At 47.5% G+C, this 14,734-nt stretch overlaps 1 protein-coding gene and 1 pseudogene across 2 annotated transcripts in view; one reads left to right on the top strand and one right to left on the bottom strand.

Moving 5' to 3' along the window:
- Positions 1–14,363, top strand: part of Tln1 (talin 1) — a 33,449-nt gene extending 19,086 nt beyond the window's left edge. For both annotated transcript variants that reach the window (XM_027931116.2, XM_027931118.2), the window contains exons 30-57: positions 152–291; positions 484–577; positions 675–764; positions 877–999; positions 2,541–2,684; positions 3,145–3,306; positions 3,535–3,675; positions 3,770–3,951; positions 4,147–4,279; positions 4,800–4,901; positions 4,983–5,153; positions 5,228–5,377; positions 5,485–5,586; positions 5,666–5,785; positions 6,522–6,668; positions 6,815–6,981; positions 7,149–7,332; positions 7,427–7,552; positions 7,653–7,769; positions 10,078–10,263; positions 10,383–10,490; positions 10,961–11,066; positions 11,258–11,382; positions 11,486–11,611; positions 12,346–12,408; positions 12,516–12,698; positions 13,552–13,680; positions 13,790–14,363. In XM_027931116.2, the coding sequence (XP_027786917.1) occupies positions 152–291; positions 484–577; positions 675–764; positions 877–999; positions 2,541–2,684; positions 3,145–3,306; positions 3,535–3,675; positions 3,770–3,951; positions 4,147–4,279; positions 4,800–4,901; positions 4,983–5,153; positions 5,228–5,377; positions 5,485–5,586; positions 5,666–5,785; positions 6,522–6,668; positions 6,815–6,981; positions 7,149–7,332; positions 7,427–7,552; positions 7,653–7,769; positions 10,078–10,263; positions 10,383–10,490; positions 10,961–11,066; positions 11,258–11,382; positions 11,486–11,611; positions 12,346–12,408; positions 12,516–12,698; positions 13,552–13,680; positions 13,790–13,915 (3,747 nt within the window). In that variant the 3' untranslated portion in view covers positions 13,916–14,363. The remainder of the gene's footprint in view (positions 1–151; positions 292–483; positions 578–674; positions 765–876; positions 1,000–2,540; positions 2,685–3,144; positions 3,307–3,534; positions 3,676–3,769; positions 3,952–4,146; positions 4,280–4,799; positions 4,902–4,982; positions 5,154–5,227; positions 5,378–5,484; positions 5,587–5,665; positions 5,786–6,521; positions 6,669–6,814; positions 6,982–7,148; positions 7,333–7,426; positions 7,553–7,652; positions 7,770–10,077; positions 10,264–10,382; positions 10,491–10,960; positions 11,067–11,257; positions 11,383–11,485; positions 11,612–12,345; positions 12,409–12,515; positions 12,699–13,551; positions 13,681–13,789) is intronic.
- LOC114089305 (prefoldin subunit 4 pseudogene) lies at positions 12,777–13,463 on the bottom strand (annotated as a pseudogene).
- Positions 14,364–14,734: the final 371 nt, after the last annotated feature.

Below are 14,734 nucleotides of genomic sequence, written 5' to 3'. Positions count from 1 at the left end.
TTAGGAGGACTTGGGTGACCACAGAGACTAGATGTGCTCCTGGCTCCCTCCTTACCCCACTCTCTAGCAGTGCCTGAATGTCTAGAAAAGATTTTTTTTAGAGACAAATAAGATGGGACTGGAGAACATATGACCTTCTCACCTTTAACAGAGCCAGGAGGACCGGGCCCAAGTTGTATCCAACTTGAAGGGCATCTCCATGTCTTCAAGTAAACTTCTTCTGGCTGCTAAGGCCCTGTCCACAGACCCTGCTGCCCCCAACCTCAAGAGTCAGCTGGCTACAGCTGCCAGGTAAGTCAGCACTGGGAAGCCCAACCCTAGGGCATGTGAGAGAAACTAGGGAGGAGGCATTTCATGTGAGGTCCCCAGCTTAGGAACAATAAGGAAAAAGGGAGAAATAGAGACTTCCCATGTGTACAAAGGACCCAGGAATGATCACCTATTCACCCATTAACCTATTTACTCAATTTTCTGTCCCCCAAGGGCAGTGACTGATAGCATCAACCAGCTCATCACCATGTGCACTCAGCAGGCACCAGGCCAGAAGGAGTGTGATAACGCCCTGAGGGAATTGGAGGTGAGCACTTGGCTAGGGTTAGAGGCTCAAGGAGGGTGCTCTGGGTTTGGGGCTGAGGGAGGTGTCTTGTATTTCCTATCTCCTTCCACTCACACAGACAGTCCGCGAACTTCTGGAGAATCCAGTCCAGCCCATCAATGATATGTCCTACTTTGGCTGCCTGGACAGTGTCATGGAGAACTCAAAGGTAAATGCAGCTGGGAGCCCAGGAGGAACGAGGCTAGGAAGATGGTACCAACTAGATGCTGCCCTTAGTGCTCAGATGACACCATCTAACTCTCATATTCTCTGTTCCTCAGGTGCTGGGTGAGGCCATGACTGGCATCTCCCAAAATGCCAAGAATGGAAACCTGCCAGAATTTGGGGAGGCCATTGCCACAGCTTCCAAGGCCCTCTGTGGCTTCACTGAAGCAGCTGCACAGGTTATTTCCCTGAAACAGGTTCTGGGAATAATTCCTGCTTTCCTTGCCCCATCTCCCCTCACATGTACATAAATCAAGAAGTTTGTGTCTACAAAGCCAACTCTTTAAAATCTGAGTTTCCCACTGGGTTCATTTCTCAACACCACATATAAATAAATAAGATAAAGGTCTATCAACAACTAAAATATATTTTTAAAATATTAAAGAAGAAAGAAAGAAAAGAAAAGAAAAGAAAAAAGAAATCTGGGCTTCCCCCTCCTGAAGGGGAGATACTCGACAGCAATTGTTGAATAGCAACAATTCTGATTGCTGTAAACCTTGAGCTGTAGTTATGATCACACTGTCCATCTGTGAGGTTGCTTTGTTGTTTTGTTTTGCTTATTATTAGTGTGGGGGGGGGGGGGGGGGAGGCTAGAGATTACAGCCAGGGCCTCGTGAATGCTAGCAAGTGCTATACCACTGAACCACACTCTCTGCCCAAGTGAAGTCTTTTTTTATTAAAATAGTATCAGAAACAACATCTCTAGTCACTTGAGTTACCACTTAACTATCATTTTCTACATTATCAAGTATAAAACTCCCTAGTAGCTTGGAGAGTGTTTTACTTTAATGCATTGACCCTTAAACTAGCTGGAGAGTCCTTCTTAGACTTGTGTCTCCCTGCAAGCCCACCATCTACTCCCCCAAACTCCACCTCCCATTGTCCTATTATTTTGGATACCCAGCTCTGTGTATCTGAGCTTTTGAAAATCTTTTTGTTTTTGTTTCTTCATTTCTTTCTGATAAACATAAACAGGAAAAAGCAAAGCTTTCATGTACTGATGGAGGTATAAATCAAAAAAACTTTTTTATATCCAGTATATCCCCATCCCTTCCTGTTTTTCAAATATCTGAAGCTTAGAGATGCCATCAGTGTTAATTAACTTAACAACCTTCATAGTTTTGTCTTTAAAGAGACTTTGCCTATATGTGTGGGGTTGGGGGATGAGAGAGAGAAACTTTTTCACCATTACTCACAGTAAGCTATACTTTTCACTATAGGGCCCAACACACACATACATACACACACCTCTAAATAGATATTCATTAAAATCCTTTGTATGTGTTTTTTGTTGTTGGCTTTTTTTTTTTTGGCATTGGGGATTAAACTCAGGGGCCCTTGACCACTGAGCCACATCCCCAGCCCTATTTTGTATTTTATTTAGAGACAGGGTCTCACTGAGTTGTAAGCACCTCACTTTTGCTGAGGCTGGCTTTGGACTTGTGGTCCTCCTGCCTCAGCCTCCAGAGCCACTGGGATTACAGGCATGCACCACAGTGCCTGGCTATTGTTAGCTTTTTTTTTTTTTAATTACTTTTTTAATCTTCTGAAATTTTTAAAAATATTTAACAAAATAGGAGTTTGGTGTTTCCACTTATGTAGAACTCAGAAAAATAAACCCTATTCTCTAAACTTACTCCTCTTTCTTTCTGTCCCTACTTTCACTAATCATTTCTGACCTGCAATCTTTATTCCTCACCCCCACCCCTTTTCTCTTTAGGCAGCATATCTGGTTGGCGTCTCTGACCCTAACAGCCAAGCCGGACAGCAAGGACTGGTGGAACCCACACAGTTTGCCAGGGCAAACCAAGCAATTCAGATGGCCTGTCAGAGTTTGGGGGAGCCTGGCTGTACCCAGGCCCAGGTAACACAAGGGAGCAAGTACCATGGGCAATCTGGAAAGAGCAGTCTGGACTTCAAGGGGAGAGAGGGAGAGGAAGCATATGTGGGGAGGAGAGGGGAGGGACCCATCTCTAACCTTCCACACAGAGCTTCTCCTTGGGTAATGTCTTCTGTCATATTTCTCATCATTCTTCTAGCTAAATTCACAACTTCCTTACAGATGATTGAGATTATTCTCCCAGTTGCCCTATTTTGGTGTTTCTCCGTTAATGTATCTGTCTTTCATCTTCTCCTCCCTACTGCCTCAATTCATCTTTAGGTATCTCTGTTTCCAATCTTGACTTATCTGGTGACTGTGTCTTTCCTATTTAGACATCCAAGAACATTGTTCTCCATCCTCCAACCTTAAAATGGCTTCTCCTTGGGTATGTGCACTACTTTCCTGCCCTTGTCATGAGTTTTCCATATCTCTGTCTTCTCAGGTGCTCTCTGCAGCCACTATTGTGGCCAAACACACCTCTGCGCTGTGTAACAGCTGCCGCCTGGCTTCTGCCCGTACAGCCAATCCTACTGCCAAACGCCAGTTTGTACAATCAGCCAAGGAGGTGGCCAATAGCACAGCCAATCTTGTCAAGACCATCAAGGTTTCCAGTGATTGAATTTCATCATCTCCCTGATCTGCCCTGGTTTCTCCCCCTCAGTCTCCCACTCATTCTCTGAGGCCTTCTGCCAGATCCTCTAACTAAGCCTAAGCCCTTTCCTATTCCAGTGGCTACTGCCAGTCTCCTAATATTTTAAGCTTTGGAGGGAGGTATGGGCTTCACTTTCTATGTCTACAAGCTGAATCCTCAGGACCTTCCTGTCATTTCCAGGCATTAGATGGGGCCTTTACAGAAGAGAACCGTGCCCAGTGTAGGGCAGCAACAGCCCCTCTGCTGGAGGCTGTGGACAATCTGAGTGCCTTTGCATCAAACCCTGAGTTCTCCAGCATCCCTGCCCAGATCAGCCCTGAGGTGAGACAAAGTGAAGAGAGAACTGACAGACCTAACATGTCACCTCATCTTCTGGGGTACTGTGAGACCAACCTCTCTGCTCCCCTCTCCCTAGGGCCGGGCTGCCATGGAGCCCATTGTGATCTCTGCCAAGACAATGTTGGAGAGTGCTGGGGGACTCATCCAGACAGCCCGGGCCCTTGCAGTCAATCCTCGGGACCCCCCACGCTGGTCAGTGCTGGCCGGCCACTCCCGAACTGTCTCAGACTCCATCAAGAAGCTCATTACAAGCATGAGGTACTGTGAGGTGCAGAACTGGTGCGGCTGGGGGACAAACATGGCAGAATGGAGAAAGTGGGCACTTAGATACAGTTAGATGGAGTAGGGTTGAATGACACCTTTTTACTCCAAATTTGGGGAATTCATGGAGGAGATAGACTAGCCCTGTTTAAAGGAGATGTTCTTGGTATGGAACCTGTGATGCATCTACAGGGACAAGGCCCCAGGGCAGCTGGAATGTGAGACAGCCATTGCAGCTCTGAACAGCTGTCTACGGGACTTAGACCAGGCTTCCCTTGCTGCAGTCAGCCAGCAGCTTGCTCCCCGTGAAGGAATCTCTCAAGAGGTAAGGGGAAAGTTTACATGAAAAGGAAGACATCAGACTCCAGGAAGATAGGGAATCAGAGATTGGGCTTCACAAAGACATCAAAGAGCTGAAACAGGTCCAGCAGGATTAGGAAGTTCTGTATGGGAAGAAGATTGGGGCAGGGGCGTAGCTCAGGGGTCGAGTGTGTGCTTATTGTGCATAATGCCCTGAGTTCAGCCTCCAGCACCACAAAAAAATGTTGGAAGCCAAGCATGGTGGTTCACACCTATAACCCCAGCAACTCGGAAGGCTGAGACAGGAGGATCACCAAGTTCAAGGCCAGCCTCAGTGGCTTATCTAAACCCTAAGCAACTTAGCAAGATCCTATCAAAATAAAAAATTTTAAAAAGGGTTGGGGTTGTGGTTCTGTGGTTAAGTACCCTTGGGTTCAATCCCTGGTACCAAAAAAAAAAAAAAAAAGTTGGAAGAGTAGGGTTCTGTGCACCACAGGATCCTACTACAGGTCACAATCAGAGTTGATATACACTTGCTTCCCCAGGCCTTGCACACCCAGATGCTCACTGCAGTGCAGGAGATATCCCATCTCATCGAGCCACTGGCCAGTGCGGCCAGAGCTGAAGCCTCCCAGCTGGGACACAAGGTACCTAGGAAGATCTGTGAGGAGTCCTGGTGGGGGAAGGTGAGAGAGAGTACTTGACCCCATTCTAACCCCTTGCCTCAGGTGTCCCAGATGGCCCAATACTTTGAGCCACTCACCCTGGCTGCAGTGGGTGCTGCCTCCAAGACTCTGAGCCACCCGCAGCAGATGGCGCTTCTGGACCAGACTAAAACCTTGGCAGAGTCTGCCCTGCAGTTGCTGTACACTGCCAAGGAGGCTGGTGGTAACCCCAAGGTAGTGAGGGGGAGGGAGAGTGGGAGGAGCAGGAATAACAGGGTTCCCTTCCACTAACTCACTGTGCCCCACAGCAAGCAGCTCACACCCAGGAAGCCCTGGAGGAAGCTGTGCAGATGATGACAGAGGCTGTAGAGGACCTAACAACCACCCTGAATGAGGCAGCCAGTGCTGCAGGGGTTGTTGGCGGCATGGTGGACTCCATCACTCAGGCCATCAACCAGGTTAGACTCCTGGGTCCCTGTGGGTATGGAGGTTATCCTGGCCTGGGGCCTTGAGCAGTGCCAGAGACCCTGATGGTCTTCCTCCTTGCCCCACTCCCCCCACTCAGCTAGATGAAGGACCAATGGGTGAACCAGAAGGTTCCTTTGTGGATTACCAAACAACTATGGTGCGGACAGCCAAGGCCATTGCAGTCACTGTTCAGGAGATGGTGAGTTTAGGAGATTGTAAATGGACTGCCCTTGGAGAGTTGAGTTTGGATAGAACATGACTTTTTCTGTTATCATTAGGTAACCAAGTCAAACACCAGTCCTGAGGAGCTAGGCCCTCTCGCCAACCAGCTGACCAGTGACTATGGCCGGCTGGCCTTGGAGGCCAAGCCTGCAGCTGTGGCTGCTGAAAATGAAGAGGTAAAGGTGGAGGCAGCCCTGACCTTCCCTGACCCCCTCACAGGAAATCCCTGGGGCATGCCCTTTGTTCCCATCTGTCAGCCTCTAGGGTTGTCCCTCTGACTTTATCTAATCTGGCAGAAAAGGGAACATGCCCTCAGGGCCCCTCTACTAAAGAGTGATCAGGGCTCTACATAGGGACAGAGGAGATCAAAGCCTTCAGTCACAAGGATAAGGGAGATAGCTCAAGTTCTAAGGACTTCTCAGCCCTGCCTCTCTTGCCTCTGCCAACCCTCTGCTTCTCTTCTACAAGTCTATACTGGCACTATCCCTTCTTAGCTCTTCCTTGTTGTAAACTCATGGCGCTCATCCTTCCCTAAGCTCCTGGCTTTCCAAGAAAGCAAGTAATTGGATCTTAGCCGGACACAACCTAATCCCCAACCCCAAACCTACTGCAGTCCCATACAGGCCAAATTGTAATCCACAGCCCTCTGGTCCAACCCCTCAAGTACAAAGTGCTTCTCTCCTCCTCCTCACTGTGCTTAACACAACCTCACCAGTTGGTGCCTACATGCTATTGTTTTCCATGTGTATGAGGTGACCTCCGCTTAAAGGACATGAAACCAGAAGAGTGTGCTGGCAGCTTTTCTCCACAATTCCATTTGTCAGTGATCCTAATATCCTTGGTTACTCTTCTAAATACTGTGGAGGTGCCCTGAGTGCCCCTTGTAAAATCCATCTTTCCCCCTGCTCACAGATAGGTGCCCACATCAAGCACCGAGTACAGGAGCTGGGCCATGGCTGTGCTGCTCTGGTCACCAAGGCAGGTGCCCTGCAGTGCAGCCCCAGTGATGCCTACACCAAGAAAGAACTCATCGAGTGTGCCCGGAGAGTGTCTGAGAAGGTGACCATGGGCTGCAGGGCTGGCTCCCCAACCTGAAGTCTTTTCCACACTCCTCTGGCCTTCCCAGCCCTTTCCTTTTGTTTCTTCTTCCAAGCGTGGATGACCTTTCCCTTATACATGGCACCATGTAACTTTCCCTATCCCAGGTCTCCCATGTCCTGGCTGCACTCCAGGCTGGGAATCGTGGCACCCAGGCCTGCATCACAGCAGCCAGTGCTGTGTCTGGTATTATCGCCGACCTCGACACCACCATCATGTTTGCTACTGCTGGCACGCTCAACCGTGAGGGTGCTGAAACTTTTGCTGACCATCGGTGAGGAGGGAACTGGCCTGAGGGAAGCACCCAGGTTGGGACATAGGGCCAGAAAAAGGCAGGATATCATTAGCTTGTTTGGGGAAAAACCTAGTCTGGGAACTCTGGGTCAGCTCAAGTGGGCAGTCAGATCTGAGAAGAGCTGACTAGGCTGGACCCTTCCTCAGGGAGGGCATTCTGAAGACTGCAAAGGTGCTGGTGGAGGATACCAAGGTCCTGGTGCAGAATGCAGCTGGGAGCCAGGAAAAGTTGGCACAGGCTGCCCAGTCTTCTGTTGCCACCATCACCCGCCTTGCTGATGTGGTCAAGCTTGGTGCAGCCAGCTTGGGAGCCGAGGACCCTGAGACCCAGGTATCTATACACCTGATATCCCTAATTCTGGCTGGAACTACTTCCTGCTCCTCTTCCTTCTCCCATAGACCAGAGCCACCTCTCTTATACACAGGTGGTGCTGATCAATGCAGTGAAGGATGTAGCCAAGGCCCTAGGAGACCTCATCAGTGCAACAAAGGCTGCAGCTGGCAAAGTTGGGGATGACCCTGCAGTGTGGCAGCTGAAGAATTCTGCCAAGGTTGAAGGGAATGAGGAGCACTATCAGGATGGGGGTGATTAATGCACTTCTTCCTGTTATTTTAAAGTGATCCCCTCCCCCCACTCTTTGATGCTGTTAGGTGATGGTGACCAATGTGACATCACTGCTCAAGACAGTGAAAGCTGTGGAAGACGAAGCCACCAAAGGCACCCGGGCCCTGGAGGCAACTACAGAACACATACGGCAGGAACTGGCGGTAAGCACAAGAAGTCTGGGCATCACAAACTAGGGTCAGAGAGAGGGAACATGATAGATTGTAAACACGTACCTCACATTCACAAATACAGTTAAACACATTCTTATTGCCAAACTTCTTGTGTGTCTTTCCCTTCTTATTGATTCCTTAGCATTTGATAGCTATTTGCTTTCACCACCATCTTCCCATTTTCTCCATTCTCCACAGGCCTCTTAGTTGCTACATTCAGTGATCTCTTTTTGATCTTTATTCTCTTCAAACATTTCCATAGCGTTTGACTCTGTTAATAAACATCTCTTTGAAATTCTCTCTGCTTTTGGCTTTCTTGATACTGGCTTTTCTCTTGCTGCTTAAACGTCATTTTAGTAGCCATCATTAGATCACCTTCAACCTAGTAAATGCAGAGGCCTTTCCAGAATTGTAAAAATAGCCTTTTTTCTCTATTCCAATCTTGGGTGAGTTTAATCACTTTCATTTTCATTCTTTAAGCTGACTTCCTGTTCTTTGTTCATCTCAACTATCTGTTTGATATCACCACCTAGATGCAGTGCCTCCATGCAGTTCTTTTTTATTTTTTTTATTTTTTAATATTTATTCTTTTTAGTTTTCAGGGGACACACATCTTTACTTTATTTTTTTATGTGGTGCTGAGAATCGAACCCGGGCCGCACGCATGCCAGGCGAGCGCGCTACCGCTTGAGCCACATCCCCAGCCCGCCTCCATGCAGTTCTGCCTCAAGGCCACCTCTATAAACAGTGGTCATAACCTGAAATCATGAAGAGTTCTCAAACATCCTTGATTTCCAACTTATTCACCACATCCAAGCCATTGCAAAACCCTTCCACTCCTCTTCTCTAGTCCCTTTTCCTTTCTAACTTTCTCTACCACCATCCCCCTGCAATACTGGGGATAGAATTCAGGGGTACTTTATCACTGAGCTAAATCCCTAGCTATATAAACAAATACATATATATTAGTTGTAGTTGGACACAATACCTTTATTTTATTTATTTTTATGTGGTGCTGAGGATCAAACCCAGGGCCTCGCACATGCTAGGTGAGCACTGAGCCACAACCTCAGCCCAATCCCTAGTCCTTTTAATTTTTATTTTGAAACAAGGTCTTGATATTATCAAGTTGTTGAGGCTGGCTTTGAACTTGATCCTCCTGCCTGTGCCTCTCTAGTCACTGGGATTGTAGGTATGCACCAGCACTGCTTTCATGCCCTTTTCCTTTCATTCCTCCCCTCTAGCCCCATTGTCTGCCCTCTTGTTCAGACTTTTATTTTCTCTCCTTCACTTTGCCTGTTGTACCAGTCTTCTCCCTGCTTTCAGCCTCTACCACTTTCCTCTCTCCTCATCTTTCTGATGCTCTGTTTTCACCAGATATCCAAATTGAAACTCTCAACTTTCTGCCTTCCAAACCTAGTCCTTTCCTAGTCTTCTCCATCCCAGTAAATGGAAATTTTGAATAACTCATTTTCTAAAGCTAGAAACCCAGCTTTAACATCTAAAAATCTTTCATTCTCCTTAGCAATTCTTGTTAGTTCTCCCTCCAGATAGATCTCACTTTGTCTCTTCCCCATCTCTTCTACCACCACTGCCTTGTCCAGATCATCAACAGTCCTTAGCCGAATTCATGCAATAGTATCTATCTGATCTCTACATTTCAGCACTTGCCCCTCCAATCTATTCTTTCTATAGTAGCCCAAATTATCTTTTAAATTTTTAAATTAGGGCTGGTGATAGAGCTTAATGGTAGAGTGCTTGCCTAGCATGCTTGAGATCCTGGGTTCAATCCTGAGCATAAATGTTACTTCACTGCTTAAAACCCACTACTGTTGGGCCTCTGCCAACATCCCACTCTTCTGCTTTCTGTGCCCCTATTCCTCTGGACTCTTATCATTTCTAAGAGCATGCCAGGCTGTTGCCAGCTGTAGGCTTTTCTACTTGCTTTGCTCTGACTTTTTTTTTTCTTTCTTTGTTTTTTCAGTGCTAGGAGTTGTACCCAGAGCCTTGTAGATGCTAAGCACGTGCTTTTCCACTGAGCTACATCCCCAGCCAGAAGCCTCTATTTTCATTTCAAACAAACTCTCCCCCAGTCATGTTTCAGTAGAAACATCAATCAGCTGCCTTCAATTCCATTAGCTATGTACAAATGTCCACAAGGACTTAACCTCCAATAAATACTCAAGGAATGTTTGCTGAACAATCACAGATGATTGAGCAAATCACATGAGCATAGAGTATGACATTGTCTTACAGTCTCAGTCACTGTAAAATCTTTCTTCTTATTCTGCTCCAACAGGTTTTCTGTTCCCCAGAGCCACCTGCCAAGACCTCTACCCCAGAAGATTTCATCAGAATGACCAAGGGTATTACCATGGCAACAGCCAAAGCTGTTGCTGCTGGCAATTCTTGTCGCCAGGAAGATGTCATTGCCACAGCCAATCTGAGCCGTCGTGCTATTGCAGATATGCTTCGGGCTTGCAAGGTAGGAATGCTAATAGTGAGGTAGCCTTGGGGAAGAATATGAGGGCCATGAAACTGCAGGGACTTGGGAGGCCTGGAGGTCTATGGAATCCTAAAGCTAATATATTACTCTGGGGACAGGAAGCAGCTTATCACCCAGAAGTAGCCCCTGATGTACGGCTTCGGGCCCTGCACTATGGCCGAGAATGTGCCAATGGCTACCTGGAATTGCTGGACCATGTGCTGCTGGTAAGGAGGGCATTGTTTGCTCATCATCCCAGCCTCCCTGAATACATAGTCTTCTTCCCACAAGGCTCAAACCCAACTCTTATTTTTTTTTTAAATTCCCTCCATACCCTGCCATGTATTTCCCAAATCCATTCTTGTTTCCAAAACTCCCTTTCTCTGGGGCCCTATCATTCTTATTGTCTTTGTTTCTCCCTCTTACTTCCTCTTCTTCCTCTTGTCTTTTCGCACCTTCATCATCTGTCTTTTTATTTCATCATTCTGCTTGCTGCTCCTTGTCAGCCGGTGAGTGACAAAGCCCTGCTCCTCACCATGTGTGCAGCATGATACACGGAGTATACTTGGATAGGCAGCATGATGTTTGAGGGCTGTGCTGTGGAGTGGTTAGGGATGGGGTGGTGGCATGGTCTGCACTGCTTCATAGATCAGAGTGGAATCTAAGATGTTATACTTTTTGTTTCCTGCCCCCCCAGACCTTGCAGAAGCCAAACCCAGAACTGAAGCAGCAATTGACAGGACACTCAAAACGGGTGGCTGGTTCAGTCACTGAGCTCATACAGGCTGCTGAGGCCATGAAGGGTGAGAAGTGACCAGGGACTGGGAGGGAAGGAAAAGCCTTACAATGGTGTGATCTCTGCTTCCTGGTTAGATATCTCTGAGCTAACATAGTCCCCACAGGTGCCAGGACCTAGTGGTACTAACCAAATTTTCCAGTGCTTCTGACCCCCCTGCTCTACCTTAGCCTCCTCCTTTCCCCTTCATCCCATCAGGAACAGAGTGGGTGGACCCTGAGGACCCCACAGTCATTGCTGAAAATGAGCTTCTGGGAGCGGCAGCTGCCATTGAGGCTGCAGCCAAAAAGCTAGAGCAGCTGAAGCCCCGGGCCAAACCCAAGGTCAGTGCTTTCCCCTCCCCGCACCCCTCCAATGGCAGAAGGTCCCCACCTTTGGTCTCCTGAATTTTTATCTCTCCCTGCAATTTGTATGTCTTTGTTGCAGGAGGCAGATGAGTCCTTGAACTTTGAGGAACAGATATTAGAAGCTGCCAAGTCCATCGCAGCAGCCACCAGTGCACTGGTAAAGGCCGCATCAGCTGCCCAGAGAGAACTGGTTGCCCAAGGAAAGGTAAATACTTAAAATATTAATACCCAGAATCCAGGTGCAGTGGTACACACCTAGAATCCAGGCTGTTTGGGAGACTGAGGTGGGAGAATCGTAATTTCAAGGCCTGAGCAATTTAGGGAGACCCTGTCTGAAAATAAAAAATAAAAAGTCCAGCAGATCTGGAGGGTGAAGCAGGAGGATAGCAAAATCAAAGCCAGCCTCAGCAACAGCAAGGTGCTAAACTTCTCGGTGAGACCCTCTCTCTAAATAAAATACAAAATGGGCCTGGGGAATATGGCTCAGTGGTTGAGTGCCCCTGCGTTCAATCCCTGGTACCAAAAAAAAAAATCCCCCCAAAAAACAAAATAGGGCTGGGAGGGGTTGGGGCTGTAGCTCAGTGATAGAGTGCTTGCCTAGCACATGTGAGGGCACTGGGTTCAATCCTCAGCACCACCACATAAAAATAAATAAATAAATAATAAAGGTATTGTGTCCCTCTACAGCTAAAAAAAAAAATAGGGCTGGGGATGTGGCTCAGTTGAGTGCCCCTGCATTTGATTCCTAGTATCAAATAAATAAATAAATAGCTGGCTCAGTAGTAGAAGGCCCTTTGGTTAAATCCTTGGTACCCTTGGTACCACAAATAATAATAATGAGAGCAGGGAGACAGCTTTGTTATTCACACCATATTCTTACCTGAGAGGATTGACATAAGGAGAGCACAGGTCTAACGGGCTCTCCTTCTTCCTCCACAGGTGGGCGCCATTCCAGCCAATGCACTGGACGATGGGCAGTGGTCCCAGGGTCTTATTTCTGCTGTGAGTATACTACACATTCTGGGTCTCAAGTTGGGGAGGCATAAAAGGCTGGAGGAGGGATGGACCAGGGCAAGAGGCATATTTTCATCTAACTCTCCCTGCTGTAGGCCCGGATGGTGGCAGCAGCCACCAACAATCTGTGCGAGGCAGCCAATGCAGCTGTCCAAGGCCATGCCAGCCAGGAGAAGCTCATCTCCTCTGCCAAACAGGTAGCAGCCTCCACAGCCCAACTCCTCGTGGCCTGCAAGGTCAAGGCTGACCAGGACTCTGAGGCAATGAAGCGGCTTCAGGTGAGGAATTCTGACCATCCCATTGTCCCTTGGGTTATACTTCATCCAACTGTCACTCCTGAGATGCTGAGACATACATTTCTTTTTTTTTTTTTTTTTTGGTGCTAGGGATCGAACCCAGGGCCTTGTGCATGCAAGGCAAGCACTCTACCAACTGAGCTATATCCCCAGCCCTTAACTGATTTTAATAACATGATATAAAGCCCCTAAGCTTAATATAACAGTTATGCAAAATACATTTTCAAGTATATAAAATAAATAAGCACAACATGTGAAAATAGGCAAGTTTCCATTAAATAAATGAAAAGTTTAAAAAGAGTATTATAAAATATTAACTTTCATCAGCTTCAAGATTTATGTTGCTGCCAAATTTTGCATATAACTGAACTTTCAAATCTGCTAACACCCATTGAATTGATTCCGCTCTGGATTCTAAGGCATCAAGTTCTTCTTGCAAATTTTTCTTTGCTTCCTCTAACATTTCCTGTGTTTCCTCTTGATGATGGCTAATGAAAACATCCCCAGTTTGATAAGGTATCATTAAACAGTCATCATCTGCAAACATCTTGGCCCTGTGTCTCTCAGATGTCATCACAGGTATCTTCTAAATTTTGGAGTTGTTTCTTTTTTACTTCTATTTCATCCTTTAGCTTTTTGTATTCTATTTGTATTCCAGGTAAATTTGTTTATCTTTTGCTGATCTTCAAAAGTAACATTGATATCTTCTGCAGCTGCCTTCTTCATGGTGGCTGCCATCTTGGGGCTGCTGAGATGTACATTTCTATGAGGAAATTAGGACTCTCAGCTGGGCTCCTAACTGAGTTCTAACTCATGCTGCTTTCTCCATGCTCAGGCTGCAGGCAATGCAGTGAAGCGAGCCTCAGATAATCTGGTGAAGGCAGCCCAAAAGGCTGCAGCCTTTGAAGACCAGGAGAATGAGACGGTGGTGGTAAAGGAGAAGATGGTTGGGGGCATTGCCCAGGTGAGCCACTCTCAGGCAGGAGGGTAGTTCTGTTGCTCACACTACCCCACCCATGCTCTGCCCCTAATGAAAATACTGACCAAACCGATCTTGGCCTTGTGTCCCTCAGATCATTGCAGCGCAAGAAGAGATGCTCCGGAAGGAAAGAGAGCTGGAGGAGGCTCGGAAGAAGCTGGCCCAGATCCGGCAGCAGCAGTACAAGTTCCTACCTTCAGAGCTTCGAGATGAGCATTAGGGATGCCACTTCTATTTATGCAGACCCAGCCCAGAGACTGTGCCTGCCACTACCAAAGCCTTCGGGCTGTCAGGGCCCAACCTGCCCAACCCCAGCACTCCCCAAAGTGCCTGCCAAACCCCGGGCCTGGCCCTGCCCAGTCCCACTGCACATCCCCTGCCCCTACCCTGATTCCAAGTGCCTTCATGCCCTGGGGCCCCTAAGTGCCTACCCCTTCCCAGCGTATTAACGCTCCAAGAGTATTATTAACGCTGCTGTACCTCAGTCTGAACCTGCCAGGGCTCCAGCCCGTTCCACCCTGCCAGCAGCTTCCAGCCAGTCCCCACGGCCTCATCAGCTCGGCTCATCTTTTTTGATACTATCTATCCCCAACCCCAGCCACCTATGGGGCTACAGGGTTGTTAGCCCCCAACAGATCATGCTCCAATAAAGATATTCTACCTACAAATCCTGCTTGGCTTCTTGAAGAGATACAACATTTATTCCTGGACAGCAGGGAAGAGCAAGGGACTGAGTTCTGTCACCCAGCTTGATCTGGATCAAAGTAGGAGTTGGGAGAGACAGGAGCATCTGCCCCCTCAGACCTCTTCCTCCTTTTTGCACTCAAATCCCTAAAGTCATCCTAGTTAGGAAGCTGTGCCTGAGAAGTCACATTCCTGTTGTCTCCATTTCATTGGCCAGTGCCTGAGCTTCACCAAAGTGTTGTCTTCTGTCACTGGGATAACAGCTGCCATTGCTCTTTGTGGCTACCAGGATACTTTGTTCTTCGTAACTACTTAAAGAGTATATGACAGGTCTAATCCCTCACCAAATTTGAAT

The sequence above is a fragment of the Marmota flaviventris genome, chromosome 13 (genome assembly GCF_047511675.1).
Source record: "Marmota flaviventris isolate mMarFla1 chromosome 13, mMarFla1.hap1, whole genome shotgun sequence".
NCBI lineage: Eukaryota > Metazoa > Chordata > Mammalia > Rodentia > Sciuridae > Marmota > Marmota flaviventris.
Note: the sequence above shows the minus strand (reverse complement) of the source record. Positions and strands in the feature narration are given on the sequence as shown.